The sequence below is a fragment of the Poecile atricapillus genome, chromosome 3 (assembly GCF_030490865.1).
Source record: "Poecile atricapillus isolate bPoeAtr1 chromosome 3, bPoeAtr1.hap1, whole genome shotgun sequence".
Lineage (NCBI taxonomy): Eukaryota > Metazoa > Chordata > Aves > Passeriformes > Paridae > Poecile > Poecile atricapillus.
The window spans coordinates 79,123,302-79,151,122 of NC_081251.1; the positions used below are offsets into that span (position 1 = coordinate 79,123,302).

Below are 27,821 nucleotides of genomic sequence, written 5' to 3' on the forward strand. Positions count from 1 at the left end.
TGATTTAAAGGTTTTTTTATTGTATTGCACAAGGTATTTATGCAATCCATGTAAGTACTGTATTGAAGGATCCACATTTCGCAAACATTGGCTGTTGCTGCACACATCACTAGCATTTGTGAATAACCAGTGCCTTCTTCAAAAAGTAAAATAATCGGTTGCAAGTTTAAGCATGTTGTGGAAATAAATGAAGAAAAAAGCAAGGACTATTAATACATATTTCTCTTCAAACACACAAATATACAATTTTCAGAAGAGCACCAATAATGCCAAGCAACTATTTTGATGAGATACTGTATGTGTAGGCTCTGCAGTAAAAAGCCAATATGCACACAGAAAATATATTTCAAATTTTAAAATAATTTAACCATAATCTCTTGCATGTGTCACCTGTTTACAACATAACATTTCATATACAATGTCAGGCCCAAGCCTCAACTTGTGTAAATTTGTGCATACTCATTTAAAGCAGCTGAGACTCTGGACCAGGTATTCAAGCTGAAAAAGCCTTCAAACTGTTCACATCTGAATTCAGAGTGGTAGTATAAGACTGAGAAAGTAGTTACGGTGAATTTATAACAGAAATGGTACTATGGAAAATGAAGAAAAACACTATAAAACCCTCAAGCACAAGGTTCTAGAAAGAGGCCTACATGTAAAGTGATATTGTAATAATTTATAAAAGTGAATAATTAGTATCAGTCTCCTTTCTGACATTAAGAGATTCTCACATATTCAGAAGCCTGTAGAAGTGAACTAACCAAATGTCACAATCAGTATAATCCTCACATGCTGTTTCTTAAGTTTCTGATCATTAATACTGGTACTTAAAAACATTTTATATTTGCTGAAGCTGATTATTAAAATTTACCTTCCTGATATGAGAATTTAGTGTAATAAAAACCATGAAAAACAAGAGGTAAAAAAATAGTATTTTAACAATATTTTTAGAAAACTCATCATACAACTGCAAATACAGTTGACTTTTAAGCATCTGCTTTTGAACTGTGGTCTTTTGTTTGTTTTAAGTGAATCACTTATAAAGAAGCAAGGGAGTACCAGTTCTAAGATTTATTCTTGTCCATTACATTGAGGACCTCATCCAAAAGCGAGGGCCCCAAGTCAAGTTGCAATGAGAGAAGAGAGCCTGCAAGATCTGAAAGAGATTCTTCTGACTTAGTCTTTGTCTTGGTTAGTTCACATGAAAGCCGAGTGTCATCCAGTAAATCAACTGTTTGCCAATCAGTGCATCGTTCAGAAAAGCTGGATGAGTGACTGTCGCTACCATTAGTAAAGTGTGAAGAAGAACCATTTTGCTCCCATATGTCATCTTTGTATGTTTCTTCTTCCTCCATCTCTTTACCTTTCTCCTGCAGTTTTTCTTCTATTACTGGCTCACAGCTAAGCCTAGGATTTCTGGATGACCTGATGGATTCTTGCTTTGAATTAAATGTCACTGGTGACAATAAAGGCAATGTAAGGGCTTGAGAACCCCCAATGGCAGGAAGGGAAATAGCATTTTTGAGCACTGGCGATGGAGTTTCTGTAAACATGGATTCAGAAGTGCTGTTTGCCCTTAAGAATTCATTATGGATACCAGACTGGCTAACTCTGGTTTCACCTTCATTTCCAGGCAATAGCTCATAGTTGCCCTGCAAAAATGAGATATCTCCGAAAACATCATGCTGTCCCTCTTTTCCAATGTGTATGGTGTGACGAAAATCACCAAGTGGAGGACTGATCATATCAGGAGATAAGATATCCCTTAGTTTGAATTTCTTCCCTTTCTTATTGTTAGCAGCTTTCAAGTAGATGGGTGTCTTGGCTGGCATCTTGCTTGTGGTTTCTGAGAGAAGTAGTTAAAAAAAAAAAAAGTGAGGGAAGGAGAAGCCTCTTACAAAGCCAGTTCTTCTCAGGAGATCTTCAGTATTAACAATGTTACATCGTCATCTTGAAGCACTCTTGCACACAAAGTCTTATTCTTCTGATACAGAGAACTGTGGAGTATGTGAAGGCAAATGTCTCCCACATCAGCTCTTCGCAAGGTAGAGCACAAGTTTTGGAGTCAGGTACCAACCAAATGCCCTGTTACTTCTTCAGCTTGAGAAAACCTGCATGGGATAGAAAATCAGGTTATCATTAATTTATTTTTCATGGTTCATTCAATCTTGTTTTTACCAAACCCCCAAATTAGTAATGGTACTGACAGTTCAAGGCTGCAGATTAGCTTTATGATGTTGCTTCCCTTCATTAGGCAGGATAAAAGAGTTCAGATTAACAAAGGCTAGCTAACCTTCCTCTAATTCCATAGCTTTTTTGAAGTCAGACTTTTTTAGACACAGTTGCTGAGCACGATTCCTTTGATAAACATCACTATGTAAATCTTTCTTCTCCTTATTGTGGCATTCAAAATGCTGACCTTTAAGAGTACATACAGAAGCACATTTATAACGTTCAGAAACATTAATTTTTTGGTAGATCGAGGAAGACAGAGTCATTCAGAAAACCATTTTGGATATGGAGCAGACTCCCTTGATTTTGATAACTGGATAATCAGATTAGTATTCAGATACTTCCAGTTAGTGCTGGAACACTCACAGACTGTAACCAATAATGTTTCCAGTAACTGTGCCCATTTAAACAGATGGTTTTAAGAGCTAGAAAAAAGAGCTGGTCCAGGTCTTCACAATTTCTTAGGAATATCCAAATGCACATGCTTTAGAGGAGACTGATTCTTGTGACTATATCCTCTAGACTTCATGAATTCTTCATAGCAATTATAGACTAGGTCATGAATTATGCAGATCATGAGGCCACAGTGATTTAGAGATACTCTGTGCAGCCAATTTTAACAGTCTTTGCAAACCATGTCCTACTAGAATGTGGTCTTTGAAAGGCCTGATAGAGCTAACAAGGGCTAACTGGCTATTAGGTCAACAAGCTAGTGAAAAACACTCTTTTTTAATTCTTCAATGGTATATTTCTTCCTTATAGTGCCAGTTCCTAACCCTTGGACACTCTCAGAATAAATGCTTTTTTCCTCCAGGACATTTTTCTACATTCTTCTATTAAATCCATGCACCACAGATCGCCCCTTCTCATCAGAATACTCAGCTACAAATCTGTCACCCTTTGTCCACCACCACCCTCACTGTGGAAAGGAGATTATAGCTTTTGCACAGAAAGACTCTACCGTAAGAGAAAGGAAGCTGGCTGTAACAAGGGCTACTTTTGCTACCTTTTATCCATGCCCTAGCAGGGTTTTTACTTCACCAAGTCAAGCCCAGTAGGAATCAACAGGTTTAAAACTTAGCGCTGTATGGCTACACACACAGGTTGTCAAGAGGCATTTAAGCATTTTAACAAATCCTTTAACTGCAGTAATTAGTTCCTACAGTAGGGTACTTAACTGTGCATCACAAGGGGAGCTGGGAGTCTAGCCAGGTCAGCGCTTTGGTTTTTTGGTTACCACCAGGTATCTACTGCACTTTGATAAAGTTGAAGAGCCCTCCCGCACAAAATATATCAGATGTAAACAGATTAAAGTGGAAATATAAAATAAGTTCAATTACTTATGAGGGCATTTTATATTTTTAAGATCACTTTTGAAAATACAATTGATAGCATCAATCAATTAAAAGCACTTCAAAGCTTCCTTCTACACAACAAAATGATAATTCATTAGGATCTACAATGTAGTAGGAGATTCACATTACTCCATGACAGTACTGCTAGATACTAAAGGAACTCCTAAATAAGATCTCTATGTTTGTCACCTGCAATGGGAAGAGAACTGATTAGTCAAATCAACCTTGCAGTTTTAAAATCTAAAATTCACTGTGTTGTTTTCCCCCCATTTATCATTCTGCCCAAGCAACCCATTTAACTAAACACAATGTACTCAGCTCTACAGAGAAAACCATTATCAAACAAAGATGAATGGTGAAGTTGTTTTATATTTATCTAGAGGACTCAGCTCTATCTCACTTCCTAGAAATAATAGGCCAAATTCTCTCTGATTTTAATTTCTCATTCTTTCAGGTCTTTTAATTTGAATGAATGACAATGTGGTCCAAAATCATGCCTGCTGATCACTAGTTTAAAAATGAAAGACAAATGGTAGTTCATTCAAAGCTTTCATGGCTTCTACTACATAGGATCTGTATCAAAACTCATTATCACCAAACTCCACAGGAAGGTTTTTAAAAAAACCTGAAGGACACAATGAAACATCTGAACATCAGGAAATAATAAAAAGAAAGTGTAAAATAACATTTAGTGTAAATAGACCATTTTGACAAACAAAAAAAGCACTGTATTTTATCTAACTCATTGGGGAAAAAACCACAAAAACTCTGAAAGCAGCACAAACTTTTGGACATCCAGATCTCCTTTAGTTCTTGCACTACGAGAGAGGCCCAGTAAGGGGCAGTGTAAAACCGCACTACCTGTGAGGATTCTGCAAGAGACTCCACTATCAAGAATTATAAACCCTCTCTATACAGCAGTCCCTTTCATTGTGAAGGCCTTGCCTCCTATTTGGCCAGCGCAAGAGGCGTTACACTTGAAGAGAAGAAATTTCACAATTACAAGTTTAGTGCAAGCACCATTTTCTCTCCTGAAAACAAAGGCTACTCTTACTGTGGATTTCAGTACTCACAGTATTGGAAATCTGCAAATTACACGTTTTAAATAAAAGGGTTCCCTTCTCAATGGACAGGCCCTCATGTACAACATAACATAGCTTCAGGACAGCTGTATTTTGTTTCTACATACCTATCCTCTTTGCCAACTATTGTCTAAAGGAGTGCAGATTTTAAGCTACTTCGAACAAATCAATCTGGAAATATTCACTATGCCTAAAATACTAATTTTATTCATACTTGATTTACAATTAAATAAGCAAGAACCCATATCAGTATTTAAAATATAGCATATACACACACACACACATATATATAAAGTAGTTCTTTTAGTAAGAAAAAAATATATAAAATCAAACTTCGGCAAATTAAGAAGGACCTAACAAGACTAAGCCATCCTAAAAGACAAAAAATTAGTCCACAAAATTTTCACAAGAATCTTAACACACTCCCTGCACTCAGTAAGATTTAATGGAATCTCAGGTGCACATGGGCTAAGAGAAGGGACACAGTACACTACAATCTTGGTATCAGGATACACAATACATTTCACCTTGTGTTAAAATAAGACCTTATTCTGGTCCTGCTGCTAAAAAAGCCTCTTGTTTTGACTAATGTCAGCTCAGTAACTAAGTGATTGTATAGCTAAATTGGAAAGCTGAATGAGAAATTACCAGAAAACCAGAAGTCTGCAATCCTGGACTGTCAGACTACAGTGGAAGACCTTAATTTAAGAGAAAAACAACATGAAAGGGTTTTCATTTCAGTTGAAAAGATATCCCCCCTCCTAACAAGATCCAAAGCATGAGCCAAACCAGAGGAATTTCAGCCCAGTGAAAATTAAAGTTTTAGTGTGGCTGTAGCACTTGCTCATTTTCATTCCTATCACTTCACACTCTCATATAAGTATTTTGCTTGGTAACAAAGACTAATATTTTTAGAGGCGCTTCTCAATCCGCCTTCTGTCCACTCAGCAATCATCACCTTCCACGCAGTTCAAAGTTTTCCATGGATGCCTTAGCTTATTCCACGGTCCATTTTAAAAGGACAGACTATCAGCAAATACCTCAACAACTAAGCTTGCAAAGCCAGAGACAAATAAAGGTCAAGGTGCAAACTTCTATTTGTGCACACATCCCAAGAGACCTAGATCCTTTAGCAAAGGAATTATACAAAGAAAACCACATTTCCACAGAACAGAGCCAGAAGAAACTGTGTGTGCTAGGAAGCCTATGGGCTTTCTACAGGGCAATCCTTTATGCATCACTGACTAGAAGCTCATGAAACTCAGAGAAAGGCCTTTCCAAAGCATAATTTCAAATAAAATTCAATTACCTTGTGGAGCAAGTCAGTAAGAGAAAACTGAGTCTGTACATTATCTAAATATCTAAATGAAAACTCAGTAACATAGCAAAAGACAGACACAAACTACACAACAAGCAGCTGCAACTTTTCTACATGATGAAGTATCTGCAAGCATAGTAGAATTAGACTTTAGGGCTTCGTTTTAGGTTTTAGCTATCAGTAGCTTTCAGCAGTACAAACAAACCGTTAAGAACATCCTGGTCAATGCTGTTACTTTCACTATGTCTGAAACAGTGTCAAGTGTAAAACACATTTTTACTGGTTTTACAACAGGGTCCTGAAGTCATGCAGTCACAACTCCTGAATACTAGTAAAACACACCCCCAGTTAACCAAGTCCTCAGGTACAAGAAAAGCATCGGATGATGCACCACAGAGCTTACCTCTCATGTTTCTGGGGACTCAGTTGTCCTTATCAACCATCAGGCTCTTTAAACAAGGGGTCACAAGTCTGTCCACTTCTAGACCAGGCCACCAGCTCTCCTCTTATAAAGCCACCATGTTCTAAAGAGCTTAAACCACGTCAGGTGCTAACACTTCTCCCTCCAGATTGTTTATCTAAATTTACATTGCTTTTAAGAGGCACAGCCTTTGAATTCATCTGTATTAAAGTCAACTTTCCTTGATCAGGTTAGATGTCCTTGTCTTCTTTGTTTCTCCTTTCATCAAAGAATTGGCACCTTCCTGATTAAAGTTACAGATTCAATTACTTTATAAAAAAAATCTGGCTAAATGCAAGTCAGTTCAACTAATTTTCTCAACTGACTCTCCCGGATCAAATCTATTTCATTGTGTTATCACATACACTAGAAAATGAAGGGGAAAAAATATCCCAGATCAATCCCACAGCTACAGGAACACAGGTCAAGAGAGGACCCGACCCTATGGTGCAGTTGATTCATTTCTATATTGCCCTGAAAAAACAAAGATGCCATGTGCTAGCTGTGAAGGTGTTTGTCACCCTTCTCTTAAAATTTCCCATACATGCAGACTACATCCATTAATTTACTTCACAGAGGTCAGTTATCACAGAATATGCACCTAAAGTGTTCCCTGTTCCAATCTGGGTCCTGCTTAATAGAATAAATTATTTTATCTATTCTAGCTGTGGAGAAATAAAGAAAAAAATAATAAAAAATGAAGTTATATTTTTACTTCCCTTGCTATAAAACACTTATTCCACATAAATCAAAGGCAAATAGTACACCAGCTGTGAGCTGTCCACTTGAAGAAGGGTTAATTTCCACTAAATGTAAGCACAGACAGGGACAGGCTGCATGCAGTGTCTTTTTTCTTCAAGTATCTTCCATTTCTCCAGCACCCTCCTGTCGCCCTGAAAACTCAGATTCTGAGCTTGTTGACATGGTTTTCTAAGGACTTTCCCAGGAGAGTTACTGTAAACATAGATATGTGTACATTCTTTCTGTTACATGTCTTGTGATGGACATCTCTCACGGCCAGTGCAGTGAGAAAGTGTTATCCTGACCATCCAATCCCTGGCCGTGGTCAGAAGCCTATAAATCCTGGGAGGAAAAATAAACTCTCTCTTCCTTTCACCACACCTTGACCTGTGTCCGTGTGATCTACTCAGCACCAGCGGTAACACCCTCCTGGTTTCCTCCCCCTCCATAAAACCTAGGTTCACACACAAAGAGAAAACAAGTTCTTGATTTTTAATTTTTGACTCCTTTAACTCTTACCACCCTGCTTAGCACTCTTTCAAACAGACTGAGCTTGTGTAAGTCATGTTAACCAAACCAGGGAACACTTTCAACTAATTTTAAACCATTAAAGTACTTGTGTATTATATGGAAATGAATGAAATAATTAATCTATTTAAGAGGTTTTATTTTAGCTTATAAGTAAAAGAAACAAAGGAGAGAAAACCTGATTTGAAGGGGGGAAGAGCAACTGACCTCAGTGTCCAGTTATTATTTTGTTCTCTGTCAGTCTGAGATTACATATACCCTTTATCAACCAGAAACCATCCTTGTTAAGGTACTTGAACACTATCCAAGTTGTTTCTCAGTTATCCTTTTTGATCAAAGTGAATAGGGGGAATTCCTCATGTGGTGATAGTAGGGGAATAATTTTAAGCCTTCTCCCTCTCTCTCTTTTGAACCACCTCCAATCTTTCAACATAGTTTTCCAAGCAGATCAGAATTAGTAACAATATTTCAATATAATTCTCCCTAACAGCATATATAAAGAATAAAATCACTTCTTTCTTCCCATCATCACTACCTTGTTTATGAACAAGATCATACTTCTGCTCTTACCCTCACCCTCTTACAACAGGAATCTTTCTGTATTTACAGGGTAGAATTATATTACAAACCATGTAAGAATTCTTGTGCTGGTATAACAAAAACAAGTCCTCCAAGCAGAATAAACTATACTTGAAAAAGTAGAATTTGTTAGCCTTGCCTTTTATTGGTTCAGAGTGGGCATCTCCATTTTATTTTTTTACAGTCAATATACAAACATATTCATTTAATCAAAAAATTTTGGCAGCACAGCCAGTGGTGGTGGTCATATTGCACTGTTTGTCCAGCAAGATTCTACTCCTTTCCCTGGGGGGAGGAAAGCTAAAAAACTTTCCAAATTACCATTCTCCAGCAAATAAACTGATTTTATATTCTATAGGATAAAAAGCAATGCCATACTTCAGAAAGAAAGAGAAACTTTTATTTCAAAGTGCTCAAGCTGTGAATCAGTAAATCAGTTGGGCTTTCTCCATCTCCCTCAGCAATATCCATCACCTGAAAATTTGTATTACTACAATTTTGTACTTATTTGCAAGATATTTGCTCATAAAAATACTATGCAACCCATACTGTATAAGTAGATAAATAGATCTTTGTGTTTTATCAGTAGAAATACATCCCTCTTTGATGCTGACTTATTTTTGACATTTACTCTGAGATTCTAAATGTTTTTAATATATGTTTTGTTAGCACTGTAGAGGACTAACATTTAAAAGATCTGGTTGTGATACAATATGAAATTAAATGCCATACACAGTCTGTTTTTGCAACTGTGCGTATGACCACTCATTACAATATCTTAAATAATTCACTCTTTTATATCAAGCAATTTTTTTTACCTTTCAACAGGTTTGAATCACAGCTTGTTTTCAGTTTTGAAAAGTTAGCATCTTTTCTAGAATAATAAAAACCTTCCTTTTTTTCTCCACTTCTCCAGAGACAGGAATTTAATGAGCTCATTGTATTCTGTTGTTCAGCTCTATGGACTGACACAGGTCTCTCTTTACTACCTTCTCCTTAGCTTTGTTGACTGTTACATTCATCTATACAGATTTAATACCATGTAGTTCAGTGGCTTCCAAAAACTGGGTGAGCACAAGCCCATGCAGATTTAGGCAGAGGAGCATGTCAGTACAAGGTGCAGCACAGCACATTAACTAATGCAGTCAGTCACGGTGAGGTTATGCTACGTCCAACAGACTGTGCGCAGTCACACTTCTCCTACAAAGCCACACATCAGACAAGCAAATAGCTGGGAACCATAAACCCATAAGCCACAAGATGGACAGGCTTGAAAACTGGTCCATCATTTCTCTTCATCCATAGGGAAAACATGAAATGGGACAAAAAAATAACCCCTACAACCTGGGCCGATGTGTCACCTAAAAGCCTGGCAAACTGCACTTGTTGAAATTTCAACCGGCCCTTGTGATGTGAGCCAGCACTCAGATCAGTTGAAGTGAATTATGAATTGACAGTCCACACCCTTTGTGATTCTGAGCAGGTTAGCATAGAAGGCTTTCTCTTTTGACACAGAGGGTGTAGTTCCTCAGCCCAACTCTGCTCTCAAAGCTGGTTCGAGAAGTACCCACCTTGTATTTTTCATTCCTCATTGCTGGTTCCTGGTTCTGCACTGCAGTTCCTTGTACCCTTCACAGACAGACAGACCTACAAAGTCACACTTCAAACTGGTCACAGCAGCAGTTCTCACCAATGACTCAGTTTATAGGACAGGCTTAGCAACAGCTGCAGCTGTCCATGGCAGTGTTTCAAGGGAGTTCAAGCCCAATATAACTTGCTGTCAGAAAGGCTTTCTCTCCTTCCCCCCTACTGTGTGCACACACTTGACCCCTTACAGGCCAGTTTAGCACACAAGAAGGTGAAAACTAACCAGGAAAGGGGTGTAAAATCACAAGGCTTGGATTGAGACTGCTACTCTCAGCTGTAAAAAGTCCTTTCAATAGCTAAACTGTCTCTTGAGAAATTCTAAGAAAACTCTAAGAAACAAGGAGTTGTGGCAGACAGGCTGGGCAATCCTTAACCATCTCTTCTGCAAGGAAAAACGTCCATGGAATTACATCCAGACTTTAGGCACTCCTGATGCAAAAATGGCTTTGTAGCTCCACTTGTTTCTGCCTTAAGGTTCCCAAGACTGCTGTCATACTGAAATTAAGGTTTTCTAACTATATTTAATATATTCATACTACTTTTAGAAGAGACCCTTGGTTTAAAATTCCTGTAACTGCTAGCTACAGATAAAATGCAATCTAAAATACAAGGATTCTGCAAGGTTTCAATAAAAAAACCCCAACCACCAAACCCACAAAACCCTACCCTGAACTCCTGACCCCCAATTCTCAAATATTATTCATCTCTAAATCAAATACTCCTTATCATCTCCTTGAAACACACAAGTGACAGGCATGTCACAATCACCAGTTCTATTATTCATTTTTCAGAGTGTTTCACTTTAAATAAGTATTGACCATCTTTAAGTGGCTGATAAACAAGTTTTAAAACAAACTTGAAAGCCAGAGAGCCCTCTATATGCAAAGACTAACAGTGAGATAGAGATACAAAGATACAGAAAAACCTAAAGTTGCACAGGACTTATTTTTTTTTTTTATTATATAGAAGAAGGATGAATCTTCTCTGTTGCAGTTCTGCCTCCTTCAGAGAGTTGAATGGTCATCAAGATGAGATCAAAGTTGATGGGGTTGGGGTAGATGGAAGAAAGGAAATGCTTCAATAGATTAAAAAAATCTACACTGATTTACTTTTTGGTCCAACTCATGCTCTCTTTAAGGAATGGGGCTGAACTCACAGAGTAAATAGGGCTTTTAAAATTTTGTTATCCATGTTCAGTTCCAAGTATATTGTTACTACAGCTAAAGTAACTGGTTTATTACCCTTATATGAAACAAAAGGGGGAAACCAGAAATTACATCCTCATGGTGAGTTTATACTCTACTTCTAACAAAACAACTCCAGTATTTGAAGACACCTTTGAGCAGAGGTAAGAATTTGGAAGAATAACTGACAACTGGAAGATAGATCATATTCTGGCATTGCTCTGCAGCATGTCAGTGACACCTGCCACATGGCCCAGCTGACAGGGATGCACCACACTGGACAGCAGTGCAGGGGTCCCCACTTCCTCCCAAGACTTTTGGTTCTGATGGCTTGAGTTGCTTGTACTCATCTGATCAGACTTCTTTTTTTCTGGCATATGTCAAAAGTAGTATCAGGGTGCATTCACTTTGTGCCAATAGTCATATTTCACATTTCTTAAAACCTGGCAGAGTTAATGAGTTTAATTTGAAAGAAATTAATATACTCAGCATTTGTATAGAGGTGTACTGTCTGAATATTCAGAGTGCACAGCGGCAATTCAGTGCTAAAGCTACTTTACTGATTAGCAGCTGATATTTCTTTCAAACTCTAAGTCCCACATATTGAATTAAACTGTCCCACTAAAGCCACCCTCTCAACACTCAGGGTTTACATCAGCCAGCACTCAGCACCTATCTTCCCATTATTGTAGCCATATTTCAAAAGATAAGTACAGATCTAAGACAAAGCTTAAGTCAAATGGTGAATGAGATGACAGCCCTTGTATAAGACTGGACTTCGAGCTTGAGTGTGCAGGCAACATGAGAGAATAAGTAAGTGGGTCAGGAAAGCTTGTTGGATCCAGTGAACCCAAGCAGACCCAGTGTACTGCAAGTCAAGTCCTGTCTTTGCAGACTTCTGGAAAAACATTTCGCAGACATTCGTTTTCTCTCTGCTCTCTGCAGGGGCTCCTGCTTAGCGCTTTGCCTCGAGACTTCGAGAGAACATAAATCTCTCTGTTCAAAGGTCAATATTTCAAAGTGCTCCAAAATGGACGTTTTATTTTCAGAAGTAGTGTCAAGGGAAGGCCTATTGGCGGCAAAAAGAAAACTGGTGGGCAGTCACATTAGGGTAATGTAATCATGACTCATGCTCCTCACCCATTTCCTGACTAGGGCTGTGCATGATCAAAAGAAAGCCAGCCACAGCAATGCTGCTGCTCGTTAATGTTAGCTGGCCTGAAAGGATTACAAACTACCAGAAAACAAACTCATTGCAGCAGAGCATCCTATTTAAAGCCTGACATAAATCGACACTGACAAACACAGTGGCGTAACACCAACCAAAACAACTTGCCTTTGTTGCAAGAAATGAGCTACAACTTTTATGATGAGTTCTCCTACCCGAACAAAACCTCTCACACACCTTTGAAACACTGTAAATGCTTGGGAGGATGCCTAGGGAGAGGGAGGGGAATGTCTAGCTGCTAGTTAGTATCTAAAGAACCCAAGAAACAAGGGCCTATTGGAGAGGATCACACCAAACTCAGACTGCCGTAAAAGAACTACCATCTCCCCAAAAAGGCCGTAAAAGAACACACAAATGGGTCAAAGCACGAGTTGGGCTTAAGTGTCTTCCACCTTATAAGAAAAGCATGGCATCAGAGGCAAGAGGCAATCCCTGTCAGTGTTCCGTCCTGTTGATCATCCCGAGTGAAATGGGCGCTTAATGATGCAAATGGCTGTTCATTTGTATAAAGGTTTCTTCAGCAGAAAACAGATTTCAGATCCTTGTTGGGCCCTCGGTCACATTTCATTTGTTCCAAAACCTACATTAATTAAAATCCCCAAATGAATCAGATATTTCAACAGAAACTAGGCTAAACATTAGGTAACAGATGCCAACACCCAGCTGCATCTCTCTGCAGCCCTCACAGGCCAGATAGACTCATAGAAATATTCAGGTTGGAAAAGACCTTTAAGATCATCAAGTCAACAAGAAACTCCTGTCTCTCTCTCCTGCCTCAGAAGCAGAGGTAGGAGCCTACATTTGCAGGTTCCTTTCACTCCTTTACAAATGCCAAACTAAACATGCTCCTCCACACCAGTTACTGTGTTCTTTATGGTACTTCTAACAAGGAAGATCAAAGGGGAGAGAGATTCTGACATTGACCATCAAATACATAATCCGTTGTCCACAAATTTAAGACTGATGAGCAGTGGCATTCCACTCTCAGGATACAGAGGAGACCTATACCAGATATCAGACAGCCAAATTCAACCCAAATTTAACATCCATCTGTCTTTTTAGTAATGCCACAGCTCACCATTTAGTAACCTCACCCTTTTGCCCCTCACATTATACAGGGTACCGGGGGACGACAGGTGGGAGAAACAAAGTGTTGCACAAGGCAAAAGTCATGTTTAAGTCTGACTAAAACAATACCAGTTAAGTGTACTGAGCCTATCCTTTATCCAGGTTACAGTAATTACTTCAGAGCTGACAGAAGCTAGTTCTGAAACAGAGCACACACACACATATACTAAGGATTTATATTGTATTGTGACACTTGCTGCTGGACTGTTAAAGCTCTGTTTGTCTTGTTTATACAACCCTAGCAGCACAGAAATGAGGTGCAGGAATCCCTTTGGGCATGGATGCACCTCGGTATTGACCAAGAATGAGCTGTTACCACATGCTGCAAGTCCTTCATGTCCCAATTCATACAATAGGTATGGAAAGCAGTGGTGTGTAGGCAGAAAAATACAAGAACATAATTCTGGCACCTACTTTCCCATGTAAAGGGCATATTTGTTTACTTAATCCTCTAATAAGTAGGTAAGATGAAATTCTACCTTTACTGCAGGCTATTTAAAGCAAATTTCTAATGGTTCTTGCAAGCTCCAGGGAGTCAAAATTCAAGCCATGGGAGAAGCACTATGTTGTATAGTGTGGTTTACCATCCTTCAAAAATTTAAGAAAAGATTACATGTTTTAGAGTCTAGGGCATACACCTACAGTGCTAACAAAAACTTCTGCTGGAGGGGTGGGGGGAAATCCAGCAAAATAAAATACTACAACAACAACAAAAGAAACACCACAACTACAACTCAGAAAACAAAAGCAATGTAAAGATGGTCAGAAACCAAGTCCCAAAGTAAGTGGAGGGGTATTCCTGATTTTCTTACTGTAGGCAAAGGAAGAGAAACTGAGGTTAATTTCCTTGTCCTGAGTGCAAATCGAAACCATATCCAGCAAAAAAATCCCACAACATATAATACTGTAACAATGAATTAGGATTGTATTAATTTAACACATAACAGTGTGGGCCTCTCTTCTCTTGTCCATATGGTCCTTTTAATAGAGATAGCATCTGTGGAAACACAGGCAAGGAACAAACTATAACTGCCTGAATTACACAACAGCAGAGACAGTACACTCAAGAAATTTAAGAGGAAACTTGCATCCAAGTAGTGCATCAGCATCTCAGTGTTGCTGCTTCAGTATTGGACCAGAAGAAAGTATTGAATAATGTAGGGCCTGTTCCACAGACTCTCTGGATATAGCTCCCTTGGGAAGGAATAGAAATACCATAATCAAAACACTCTGAAACACAGTCCCAGCAAAAGACATGTACAGTAACTTCTGAAAGGAAGACACTACCAAAGTGGCATTCCTTCTTTCCCTCTCTACATGCCTGCTAACCTGGATTCACCAGAGGTATACTAGTTTTGGGTGCAGAAGCAGGGGGAAGCATACCTGGGCTTCTTCCTTGGAGCCCAAGCAAATCCTTACTGGAGCAAAGTATTAAATAGTTCACCAATAGCTACAAAGACCAATGTTAAAAGTAGTTCAGCAACACCCCTATTGCTATAGTCATAGGCTTCTTAAGCTAAACCACATCCTTGAGGAAAATGGGATTTTGTTGTTGTTTTGTTTGTTCCTTCGGAACACAGCACTCAACAGGGTTCATTCTACAATAATTCAAATTAAATATATATCTTCTTAAACAAAAATTCAGCTACAGATACTGCTGTTAAACTTTTGCTATTCCTTGAAAGACCATACCCCATTCACTTGAGAGGACAAAAATGGGAAGACAGAGGCAATTTAGCATGGGAAGAGAAAAAAGGCATAAATAACAATGAAAAGAAAAAAAAAATCTGCACCTAGTCAGTAAACTAAGTATCTCCAAATACAACATATTAGCAGCTTGCAGAACAGTTAACTTTTTATAGCCATCAAGTTCCCAGATTAATGGTTTTGATTGAGTGCACACCTCCCAAAGTGAGTGTTTCAGACTGACTGAAACAAGGCAGGTATTTCACTCAGGATGCCAAGACAGGCTGAAAGAGCATTATATATTAAAGCAAAATTTTAACTTTAAAAACAAAAAAATGTGAATACCTGAAAAATCTAAAGACTCTTAATCTGAGTTGCATTTGGACTATTTGGACATTCCCAGGGACTTATTATCCAACAGACAAATTGAGTCCTGTTTTAGAACTTGATTAAGGCTAATAAGTAATAAAACTCCCTTAATACCTCTTGCTAGTTACCTTTCTTATGCAGAAGATACAGAATTTTTTTGCACTTGTTTTATCAGACACCAAAATATTCTTCTTGAGCTTTCCTCTGAAATTCTGTCATTTGCTATGTACCCAGAAATAGCCATTTGCTCCTGGGTCAAACACTTCGCTGACAGCTTTGAAAATAACTAAGATAAACTTTTTGAGTCACTAGTTTACATCTTTTCTCTTTCAACAGCAATTGAAACAGTGTAATTATTGGAAGCTATACTGCCAGCCAGATTAGAATCAAAACTCTTGTTTTACTAAATAGATTACAAGATACAAAACTGTTACCTCTGCAATGGAAGGACAACTTGTAATATATACAGCTCTTCTTCCATCCCAGTACATCTACTGAAAAGCACGAATATTCTTTTTTTTTCTTTTCTCCTTGTCAGGGGATCTCAGAATAGATCAATTATGAGTTTTTACACAGCAGTTTAACACGAATGACTTCACAGGAGTTTCTCTCCGTTTGCAGGCCTTAAAAGGTAGTGCCACTCCCAAATCAGACTAATGTTACAAAGAGAAATTGTAGCTTTTTTTCTAAGGGCATTAGGAGTTGTGTGAGCTTTCTGCTCAGCAGGACTTGCAGCCTGTATTACCAGTAAGTGCTCTTTCTACCCTCAATTAATCTGCACTGGAAGACTTAGAATCAAGGGGAAAAATCAACAGATAGATAATAAAATTGAGGGACAGTTACCTTGACCAGCTGTGTCCTAATTTCAGCTGGGATAGTGTTAATTTTTATCCTGGTAGTTGGTACAGTGTTGTGTTGTGTTTTAGATTTAGGATCAGAATAATGTTGATAACAAACTGATGTCTTAGATGCTGCTAAGCAGTGTTTACATTAAGGCAAAGATTTTTCAGCCTCTCACCCCACCCCAGCAGTTAGTAGGCTGAGGAGAGGCTGAGGGGGGACATGGCCAGGACAGCTGACCCACACTGTCCAAAGGGATGTCCCATAGCACACGGACATCATGGTCAATATACAAACTAGGGGGAAAGCTGGCCAGGGGCCATCGCAGCAATTCAGGAATTGGCTGGGCATTGGTCAGCAGGCAGTGAGCAATTGCACTGTGCATCACTTGTTTTGTACATTCTATTTATTTTATTATTATCCTTTCCTTTTCTGTCCTTAAGCTATCTTTATCTCAACCTATGAATTTTACCTTTTTTCCCCCCAGTTCTCTCCAAATCCCACAGGGTGGGGAAGGAGTGAGCAAGCACTGTGTGGTGTTCAGTTACCTGTCAGGTTAAACCACCTCAAGCTGGTATCTGAACACCAGCAAGCCACTTGAGTTTTAACAGCAGCCCAAGTCATGACTCAAGATTAAAATGGAAGACTAAATAATAAAATCCACAGTTTCAGGAAAGAAGATTGTGCTCAGAAACAGAAATAAGAGGTCAGAAGAGTTACCCAGGTTGAACCTCATCCTCTTGAACTGTAGTCATGAGGGGCTAGTGCAATTCCTTGCTGCATGAGGGCACTGAAAGGTTCAGTGATTCTGTATTTAGTGATCACCATGTCGAGTTCCTGTAGCCACAATTCCAAGAGGATATCACAAAACAAAATAAACTTCCAGGAGAGCCACAAGACTGATATTACCACTTACATTTCACAGAAGCATAGAATCATTAAGGTTGGAAAAGACCTTCAAGATCATCAAGTCTATCTATCTAGCTTCAGTTTGCTAGACTGAAACTAGTCAAAGCACATACAAAGGAAAACATACCTTTTTGGAACAAGACCAATTTACTCAGGCTTATGGTAGATTCTCTGTTATTTGAATATTTGTTAAATTTTTTTTGTTTGCTTTTTTTTAAAGAAATGACTATTGTCTAATTCAACCAATTCAGGTTGTCATGCTGACACAAAACTGGGTAACAACTCAGGAAAGGCCTATAGCTTGTCATAAAACAAGTTCCCAGTGTTTTGGTCTGATTTTTATCATTCAAGATATGAACAGTATTTTCACCTAAATTCATGACATTTCTCTTAATAATTAAGTATTTGGAAAAGCATTTTTATCTTGGGAAAGCCACACTAAATTTTTAGGGCCTTTCTGTCCATAGATTGTGTTTCTTCGGCCATCAAGATGATTATGAAGGTTGAAAGAACAAATCTTCTGGAAGTTATCAAAATAGAGTTCTCATCAAAACTGTTGTGTTTGAGAAGTTCTCATCTTTCAGCATAGAAAGAGAAAAAAGAAGTAGATCTCTGTGTTGGACACTACTTCAAATACTGTGTGGAGAACCAAATAAATTCTGTCAAATTGGCATGAACAGTTTGAGATCTGCAAGCTTTAAAAGCTGTTTCTCCTTTGTCACTGTGCAAGCAGAAGGACACCCATTTCACAGCAACCTAGCCTCTTCAAAATAAACAAGAAAAACCTATCATTTTAAAGCACAACTGTCCAAAAGGGGTATCTAAGATCCATGAGCAAATGGGTGTCCATGCCCAACTATAGATATTCAGCTTTGAAGAAAAGCACGATTTAAAAAAATTATATGTGGCTTCATTCATTTTTTCTCAAAAAAAAAAAATTCACACATTTCTTGAATTTGAAAATATAACTGTAACTTCTTTTCAAGTCTCAATATCTCCTATATATTGTTACTACTGTAAGACTTGACTTTGGAACCACATTTATACTTTCAGGATATTTATCCCAAAGCTACAAAATTTGAAATTTGGAAAGCCCAGTAACTACCCCCAGCTACCTCAGCAGATGGATTGAAAGAACCCACTGAATCAGAGCACCTGAAAAATCATCTGATACCACTTCTGTCACAGATCTTAAATGTACACACACATACAGCTGCCTACTTCCACAGGCACCACTTTTATTACAGAAAGAGTACACACAATTTCTCAGATGATGCCTTTTTAACACGTCCGCCTACACTTCAGCTGTCTTGGAAGCTTCCATTTTAAGGCTTATTTTCAGAGTTGTTTATCAATATCTGACACTGCCATTCAACATTTCTATCCTCTTCTGCAGCCATCTGCATATGTTTGTTTATTGGGAGGACTAGAATGAGGTGGGAGAATTTTAACCAAGGTTTTTAAACTGTTTCCCTATTGAGATAAACCAAAGTGATCTATTTGTACTCCCCAGCTGTACCATAATGTCCTTTACTCCTATGGATACACAAACCATCAAAACCCACTATGTTGCTAACAGGGTCTGGTGCTTCTGTACTTTTAAAAGCTAGTATTGATCTTAAAATTTGTCTCTGGGAATGTGTCTTTTCCTGTCATTCTGAATTATCAGGACAGGCAATGTCAAGGGGTTAAAGTGTAAAATTTTTTACAAGATTCAGTAGCTTTACTGTCTGATACCTAGAATCTTCTGAAACCCAGTCTATTGAAAATATCAGCCCTCATGCTTACGTTGCTCCATCTCCACAAACAACTCAACTGGCAGGAATAACCATCAACCCAAATTCAGATCAGTGACAGAACCTCTGCATAAGAAGCAGGGATGTGGAACCAGGACATGGAAGACAGTGAATGTGGGGAGGGGTTCCTTGCACACATGCAAGGAACAAAGACATTTACACAGGCTAGATGCAGGAAAATTGGTTGGAATTTCACAATAAGAGAAAATTGCATGTTTAGATTGTTCATTCAGCCATTGAAGTCTGCTTCTTTCCTTGCAGATTTTTCAGTTATATGCATGTTATATATTTGTATTTTCAGAGATTACTTGGATACACTTAAAGATTTACACTTGAATGGATATACTGTTCATACCAAAAGCAATGTCAAAAAGCTTCCAACTTCTCTGTTGTTGCTTCATTAGGTAACAATTCTGTCATTTCCTCCTATACAGCTGTCAGAGCATATCATATTTTTAGTATTCAAAATGTTATACCATGCCACAAAATACCTTATTTACAATGTATAATCCTCTGCCAAGGTAGAGGCATGGTTATACTCTCAAGGCAAAATAACTACTGCAGCTAACAATGAAATTAATTCTCAGACAAAAATGTGAAAACTGTCCACAGCATAAATTACATGATTATTCAGCACTTACATTTGGAGAGGCAGGTTTTATTTTTGTCCTCACAAACTCTTTTAGAAGCTCCTACAGATTCATAACCTTCTTGGACTCTTGCTATTGTAACTCTTTTTCTTTGGGACCAGAAGTATGCATCTTTAAGAAAGCTGTACAGCCCACTGCCATCAAATCAATTACTTTGTTGTCTTTGCTGTTGACCTCAGGGGATCTTACCTGAAAGGCTCCAGAGGCTGAGATAGGTATTCATACTGCCTGAAGGTACATGAAGAGAAAGCCAGAAGAAATACTGCCTCTTTCCACTAAAATTATAGCAAGTAAGTGGGGAGGCACATGCAAAACAGAGCAGCAGCCATACAAATTACTGGTCTGCTCAGTCCACTATCTTTGTTCCTAACAACAGATTTTCTGTTTGGTCTTGAGGACTTCTGTGTACTATCAATTACTTTGCATGTTACTAATAAGAAACAAGTTAACAGATATGATAACAGTAACTAGAAAACCTTTTCATTTAAGGCTTTCATCAAACTTTCTAAATGCTACCCTGGCCTTCTAGGCAGGATGACCAAACCGAGCAGTGAATTACCACAAATTTGTATTACTGTAGCATCACAGCCTTAACCTCAAGCCAGGTATCTAGTGTATTAAGAATTACACACACATGAAATGACAACAATAAAATCTCACAGAAGACAGTTCTTTAGCTGCTGTGTCTTTTGGGGCAAGGAGTACCAACAGATTTGTAGCTGCTGTGAACATCACCTTCCTCCTACTTCACCTTTCTACTTCAACTATTTGGACTGAAGCAAAGTACAGTCCTGTATGCCATATGTACAGCCTATGCATGGACATGCTACTGCATTCTTCGCTTCTATATTCCCATCTGGTTTTCAAATAATCAAGCAGAAGAGACCCCCAGATGCATTACATCTTACCCTCTTATGAACCATGGCTCTTATTCCAGGATCATATGCTACAGGAGCCATGAGCAAGCAAAGAGCCAGCTCAAACTTGATCAAGAGCAGTAATCTATGGTATCTAGAGCACAAACACATGAGCTGCATCTGACATGAAGGACAATTCATGGCAGTACTCCTTTCTTGTCCCTCTTTCACTCACAATGTAACTCTCCCACTGTTCAAGCCTTCCTTAAATTAGGCTAACCCCTAACATTATTAGTAGGAACAAACAATGTATCCTTAAAAGGGAAACACCAAAGACTACACAACGCCAAACCATCCCCCAAATTAATAGAGATAAATCATGGAAAAGCTAAAGAGAAGTGCCTTTGCAAGGACCATAGTGCTGGGGAGAAATGGCATGGCTGACCCTTACACTGCATTACAGAAGGCAGAACCTGCATCTTCCCTTCACCCTTACTGTGACATGTGCAACTTCTGGTTTCAAGGATGCTTTCATTTTTCTTCTTTGTGGTTACAGAAAAATATACTCTCAAAGAACCAGTGAGCCACATTTGTGCTCCAAATGACATGGACCACATAGAATTTCAACGGATTAGGCTATCATTTGAAATCTGAACATGAGAAGACTGATCTAATCATCTTCTGGAAACAAACTTTAACCAAACAGAAATGATGCTTTAGTTCCCAAAAGAGAGATTATCAAATAAATAAATACAAAATAATACAAAAAATTAATATTGATGGCCATTCTCCTACAGAATTTCATTTAAAGCAATGGCAAGAGTACCTTAACAAGATCCTGTCACAATGAGGACAAAGATATTTATGGTGTGCATCATCAGCATAGCAAAGGGGAAAGAAGAAACAAACTGAAACATCCACCCTGGACATTCATCAAAATTCCACCATGCCTTGGACTAATCTGTGCTTCAGTTTCAGATCTAATTTACCCAATCTCATGAACAAACAGAATTTAGCTAAATCAAAATACGCACTGAATCATATTAACTGAGTTGAAAAAGTAAAGTTAGAGGTTTCTAAAAAAATATATTGGCCTTCATGAAAAAGGTGTATGTAAACATACACAATTCAGGCTTTACTTAGGTAGGAGCAGAGATGCACATAAGAGAGAATAAAGAATGGAACTTATTTCTGATCAAAATATCTTGACGGATAAAATTTAAAAGGTTAGATTTAGGAAGTATTAGAACAAGGAACATTTAAAAAATTGTTCTGGAATCAAAAAGGATTACTGAGTTTTAGGTAGAATTTAAAAGTTTTCTGAATGAGAAGTGTCCATATGTGCTGTCATATATTTCTTGAGAATATAAATTAAATATGAGAAAAATAAACCAAAAAGTGCAAGAATGTAAATATGGAGCAATAGTCCCCAACAACACTGGCATTATGTTCCTGTATATCACTTGGTACTAGTGAATCACTCAAGTACTAGAAAAAACACCCAGACAAAAAAATCTGGCTACTACACAGGAACTGACCTACTCACATATTTTGAGAATACCACCTTCTTCTGAAGATTTTAAGGAACTTTACTTGAAGAGAAGAAACAGAGGAAATATTTATCAGAGCAATAAGATCCATTAGCCTCCCCTTCCTTTAATAAGATTTATTATTCATACTCTTACAGGGATTAGGATTTCTCCTGGTGAAGATGATGACTGAGAGCTCTGCTGGCTAGGGAGCTGGTTTCACAACCTTTTTGCAGGAAGGCTTCAGAGATGCTGACTATGGTGGCAGCAAAACACCTTTGATCTTCCTTGCACAGTATCACTGAGAATCATGAACCCCATAATTAGAAATATCATATGTAGAGCACTAAGGTTACAAACTCAAAGAACAAAGTTAGAAAATCCCAAGATTACATTATTTGTGGAATCATTACTTGGTTCCTTCATATCTGCACTACCCAAAAGAACTATGACAGAGCAAGGGCTTCTGAGCTTTAGCCCAGAATTTCAAGCAGATCCACCCTTTTTGCTACATTTCACATAATTCACCCCATATACTGGGTAAGGCAAGAGGGCTATGAAAAATAACATGACCTTTTATCTGTATCAGCATTTTCTACAGGCTTTTACCAACTTATAGATACTTGCTTCTGCCAGAACAACAGGCCTAAGGGTTTTGGGTTTGCTTGATTTTAATGTTATACTGTACGGATTTCTTGGGGGGGGGGGGTGGGGGGAGGAAATTTCAGCCTAACAGTTTGCTTTTATTTACTATTTTTATGCTACTGCCTAATAATCTAAGAGCAAAAAACCCCACATTTGGAATGAAGACTCAACACCTGTTTCCTTTGTTTAAGGCACAACAGAAATCCTCACATACAAATAAAATTTCTAGAGCAAAATAGTGAGAAAAGGGCTTGAAACACCACCTGGTATTTCAAAGGGACAGGAAAAAAAAAATACACCAAGCCCTACATTTTAGATCTTCTAAGAAAAGATATGAAGTAGTATTTATTTTTAGAAAGTTCTTGCAGATGATTTAAAAAAAATTAATTGCCATGTAAATGCACCTAAACAAGCTTGCAGACCTGATTAAGCAAGTCATACCTAGTCTCAGCTTGTCATCAGCTCTTGTATTTCTACAGAAGGTCAGCTGCTGTTTACATGTAACCACAGAAAAGTTCACTTAGCTGGTTCAGAATGAGACCCAGCACAAAAACTCACAGTATCAGTTAATTTAATTTCTTATCTAGCATGTTCCCCGTTGACCTTTATGATAGAAATCAAAGCAGTGTATATCAGATCTGGTGAGCTTTTTTTTTTTATTATTATTCCGTGCAAGTAAAAACAGCATGAATACAACATTTACATAGTTAAGTTGTGTGTTGTTGTTTTACCACACATAGTGGGGGTTGAAACTCTTGATGAGGCTCCCTGGCATTCATGAGATACTAGACCATCAAGTTTTAAGAGTATTGCAACACTCACTAATTTCAAAGATAAGAATAACTGTAATTCAAATTACTTGTGCTGAATATACATTTCAGTAAAATGGTCTTGTCTTAAAAGCTACTAAGATCATGACGATACACTTTAGTTTAAGCATTCAAAAACGACTCTCACATTTTCAGAGCTTTAGGCACTAAAAGTGCTGCTTGGCTGTAGGCTCAGCCTGTAAATGGCCTGCAAATGGCTTATCTTTCCTCTTTAAAAAACAAAAGCACAACACAAAAAGGAGTAAAATACATTCAGCAGTTCACTAAAGAAAGAAAAATCTCACAGTTGCTTACAAAGATGATTGACTAACTGTGCTCTTGTAGACTTGACTAGTGGTAAAACCGTAAGACAAATGTTTGTTTCCATATTTGACTATTCTACAAATATCAATGAAACTAAGTAAAGGTATAAATATGTCTTGTCACCCTGGCCAACCTTGTCCTCTTGTAATCATCCCATTTTATCCCGGCAGTGTGTTTTCTGATGCTTTGCTGGGTCTTGACTTAACCCTTGAACTATGAGGAAGTTAGTCTTGTCAGCCAGTTCCAGCTGCTCCCATCAGACTCACCTTCCCAGCAGACACCATGCTGGATCAACATCGTTGCTCAATAACATTAGGAATGCCAATTATGAATGTAAATACAGAACGCTGTAAAATATTTAAAACAATGTTTATCTGCATGAATGTTACCCAGAAATCTTTCTTATTTTAACACAGCACTAGAAGTGTGTCTCTTCAGCATCAGCTGTACTTGAGCTCATGAGTAGTTGCACCTTATTCTGCCATCCGGCTTCACACAGGATGTACTGAACTCTGCAGAAGAGCCAGGACTCTGCTCTCACTGCTCCACCCAGACACCCCCGAGCTGCGAGCCGCTTTCACTGCCTACTAACCCGTCTGCTTCTTAGCGAGAGGAAATCACTTAAAAACAGTCCTCTACCCAACACCCGAACACAATTCTTCCCACATCCTCGCTAAAATTCAGACTTCAGGTTATTAGGGAAATTCACCTTGTTATCACACAAACAAACTAACAACACCTTCAGCCAGCTGCTTTCCCTGTAAGCTCTGCACTCATGGAGGTACCGTGGCTTTTAGATACAGACCACCCAATTGGTTCAGTTTTACCACTGGGGGAAGGAGAGTTACCCATGAGATGGTTCAGATCTTGAGAAAATACATTTACTCTGACGTGATCATAAGAGGGAAAAAAAAAAAAAAAAAAAAAAAAAAAAGGAGTGATGGTTTTATTTGTTTGTTTCCAAAAAGTAAAATTTGCATGCAGGAGGGTGAAAGCCTGTGGTGGTTAACATCATTATGAAAGGTCAGACAGGCATCAGGTGGCCTAATCCACAGAAATTCTGTTAACTAGGGTAAGGAAGAGGAGGAAGAACTGGTCAGAGCATTGCTGAGCCCCCGGATGAACAAAATCTCACTGGCAAGAAGTAAAGGAGAACCTGATGGTAAATTCTGCATGGCAGAAAGAAATTTTTTTAAATGCAAGTTCCCTTTTCTTCCCCAAACTATTTCTCAAAACTTGGGCAGAGGACCAGAATTTCTTCTAGAAGAAACCATCTAGGTCAGAAGACTATAAATCAAAGCAGCCTACCTAATTATGAAAAGCCGAGAGTAAAACATGTTCTGCCATGAACTGTGGCTTGTGTTGGTTACAGTAAAGCTGATACAAGTGGTTTGGAACAGTTTTAGATGCCTCTTTCAAGTCAATATGACATTTATCCACAGCAGTCAATTAGGGATGGTGCAGACCCACGCTCCCACTGCCTCAGGGAAAGAGTGGCTCTGGGCTGCCTCTTAGGTGATATCCATCTCTTTCCTTTCTAAAATTCACCCAGGCCACCTCCTGGTGATTCAGGCTGGCTTTACCAATCACAGAAGAGATGCAAAACCACAGAAGTAGTTTCTGCAGCCTGATTTTTGCTTCTGTGGATGTACAAGGTGCTCCCCATAGAACAGTAACTGTGATTATCTTTAAGGAGAAGATAGGCCCCATTGTTTCCTTCCCAGATACCGTTGGCTTATGCTGAGGCCAGGAAGAATCATTCCCTTCAGTACTATCCTAAGGACCAAATAACCTGCTCAGTTCCTCTTTTTTGCATGCTGTAATGCAAAACAAATGTTCAAAGCAAGGAGTGCTTCGAACGCTGGAGTTTTCTCTTGCTTTTCTGAACGTTTCTGCCGAAAGACTATTTTTAACATACTGTAGAGTGCAAGTAAATCTTGATGCAAATGCTAAAAAAGGCTGAAGCCTCTCAGTACAAGACACTTTAAAAAGAAATCCTTGCAACAGTAATCACCTGCTGATACATGCTTTTATGTTTAGCCAGCTGCCAACATGCCACATCTGTCACTTCTTGCTTCCAGAAATGTGCTTTCCTTTTCTGTAGGGAAGGAGAAAATTCTGCTTCTAGAATTGCGCTGAGTATCATGATGCCTTTTTTGGTATCTCTGTCATTCCTCTAAACATCTGAGCCATGGCACATGGATTATAAGATTTCTGGTAGTGTATATCTAAAGAGTGGTTCAGCTTTAGATTTTCATACCTTAAACTTTCTGATTTTTTTTAATCTACATTTTCCTGAACAATCCCACATCCTTAAAACCCATGTATAACTGAAATTAATGGTCTATGCACGAGTCCTTGCCTCCTTCCCCCAGATATTTTTCAAAGGACAGTAAGAGATCAGGATCTTATTTGTTACATTAGACATTTCATAATAAGCCTTCTTCCTATTTTTAAAACATAGCAACAATCTACAGTGACGCAAGTCCTAAATTAATTGCTTCCTCTACTTCGGTCTCTTTCAAATTTCAACTGAAAATAAATCAAGTAGTTCTTATTACATTCTTATTATCTACAGCCGGCATTTCTTCATCAGCAGCCCAACCCAAATTCTCAATTTTGACTTCCCGACTTGAACCCTTAGCTCGACAACCAGCATCGCACGGGGCACTGTCTCGCCCCCAGCGCCGTGCTCGCCCTCGGTGCAGCCCCAGCCGGGCAGGGAGCGGCGCACTCAAGCGCACGGTTATTCTTAGCCCCGCGCTGGAAGGCGCTGCGAAAGGGGACACACCGCACAGAAAGGAGCGCAGCCTGTTTCGGGGGGTGTAGATGGGTATGCCTTCTGACTCCAAGGCAAGGGCATAAAATCAGGAATGCCAAAATACACTGGGATGGAAATTTAAACCGATATAGAGGCCAATTTCAGCTCAGAATTTCGGTGATGTAGAAACATCCCGAGTTGTTCTAAGCGATAGCTCGGGCATGAACCTCCCGAGCAGCCAAACAAGACCATGAATGGGTACTCTCTCTGGCTGCCCCGAAATGCGTATCCTCCCTCCCTCCCAGCCCCCTGAGCGGGCGCGCTGCGGCCCCGCCGCCGCTCCGGAGGTCAGGAGGGGCAGCCCCGCGTCCCGGACTCGCAGCCCGGCGGTGGCGGCCCTCCCGCTCCGCGCCCCGCTCCCCGACTTACGGCGCCGCCGCTGCTCCCGCGCCGCTCCTCCCTCCCGAGCTACCTCCCTCCCGCCGGTGCGGAGCCGGGAGGGCAGCGGGGCCGCCCCTCCGCGACTCGGGGCGAGCGCGGCACCTGCGAGCGTCTGTCAGTGCGCGGGCGGCGGCGCGCCGTGTGCCGGGGGCGCGGCGCGGGGCCGCGGGCGGCGAGCGGCTGCCGCGGGGAGGCGGCGCTGCCGGCGGCGCTGCGGGCGGGGAGGGCGGGCTGCAGGGAAATCCTGGCACCGCGGAGCGCGCCGCCGGGGAGGCGGGCAGGGAGGCTGGGAACAACCACAATAACAATAAAGGGTTTCGCCCCCTCCTCCCACACCTTTTTTTTTTTTTTTTTTTTTTTTTTTTTTTTTTTTTTTTTTTTTAGCTATTTTGCGGGGGTGGGGGCGATGCGGGCAGTGCCGGGAGGCCCTCCCTACACCATGGTAGGTGAAACCCTAGGGTGGGCAACCCCCTTTCCCCCGTCCTCCGAGCACGGTTAGCTCCGAGGTGTGCTTTAAAGCCGACGATTTTTCACCCAAACCCTCTTGCCCCTCACCTCCTCGGCGCCCCGATCCATCAGGGGTGAGGCTCAGCCCGCTCTCCGCCCGCCGCACTCATTCATTCTGCCTGTCCTCCATTATTTACGCGTTGTTAAGGAGCGCTCGGGCTTTCAGGACTGGGCGCTCTGCGATTTGCAGGTAACCGGCAAATACTGCGAGAGCCG

The 27,821-nt window shown here is 39.6% G+C and overlaps 1 protein-coding gene across 2 annotated transcripts; it reads right to left on the reverse strand.

Annotated features, from left to right (window-relative positions):
- CDC42EP3 (CDC42 effector protein 3) lies at positions 1-27,821 on the reverse strand. Of its 2 annotated transcripts, none has more exons than XM_058834591.1 (2): positions 27,654-27,821; positions 1-2,111 (listed from the first exon to the last, which is right to left on the reverse strand). In XM_058834591.1, exon 2 carries the CDS (start codon positions 1,830-1,832, stop codon positions 1,065-1,067), a length of 768 nt encoding a protein of 255 aa, XP_058690574.1. In that variant the 5' UTR covers positions 1,833-2,111; positions 27,654-27,821; the 3' UTR covers positions 1-1,064. The 2 variants fall into 2 exon arrangements, with proteins under 2 accessions (XP_058690574.1, XP_058690573.1); XM_058834590.1 differs by lacking the exon at positions 27,654-27,821 and adding an exon at positions 27,087-27,294.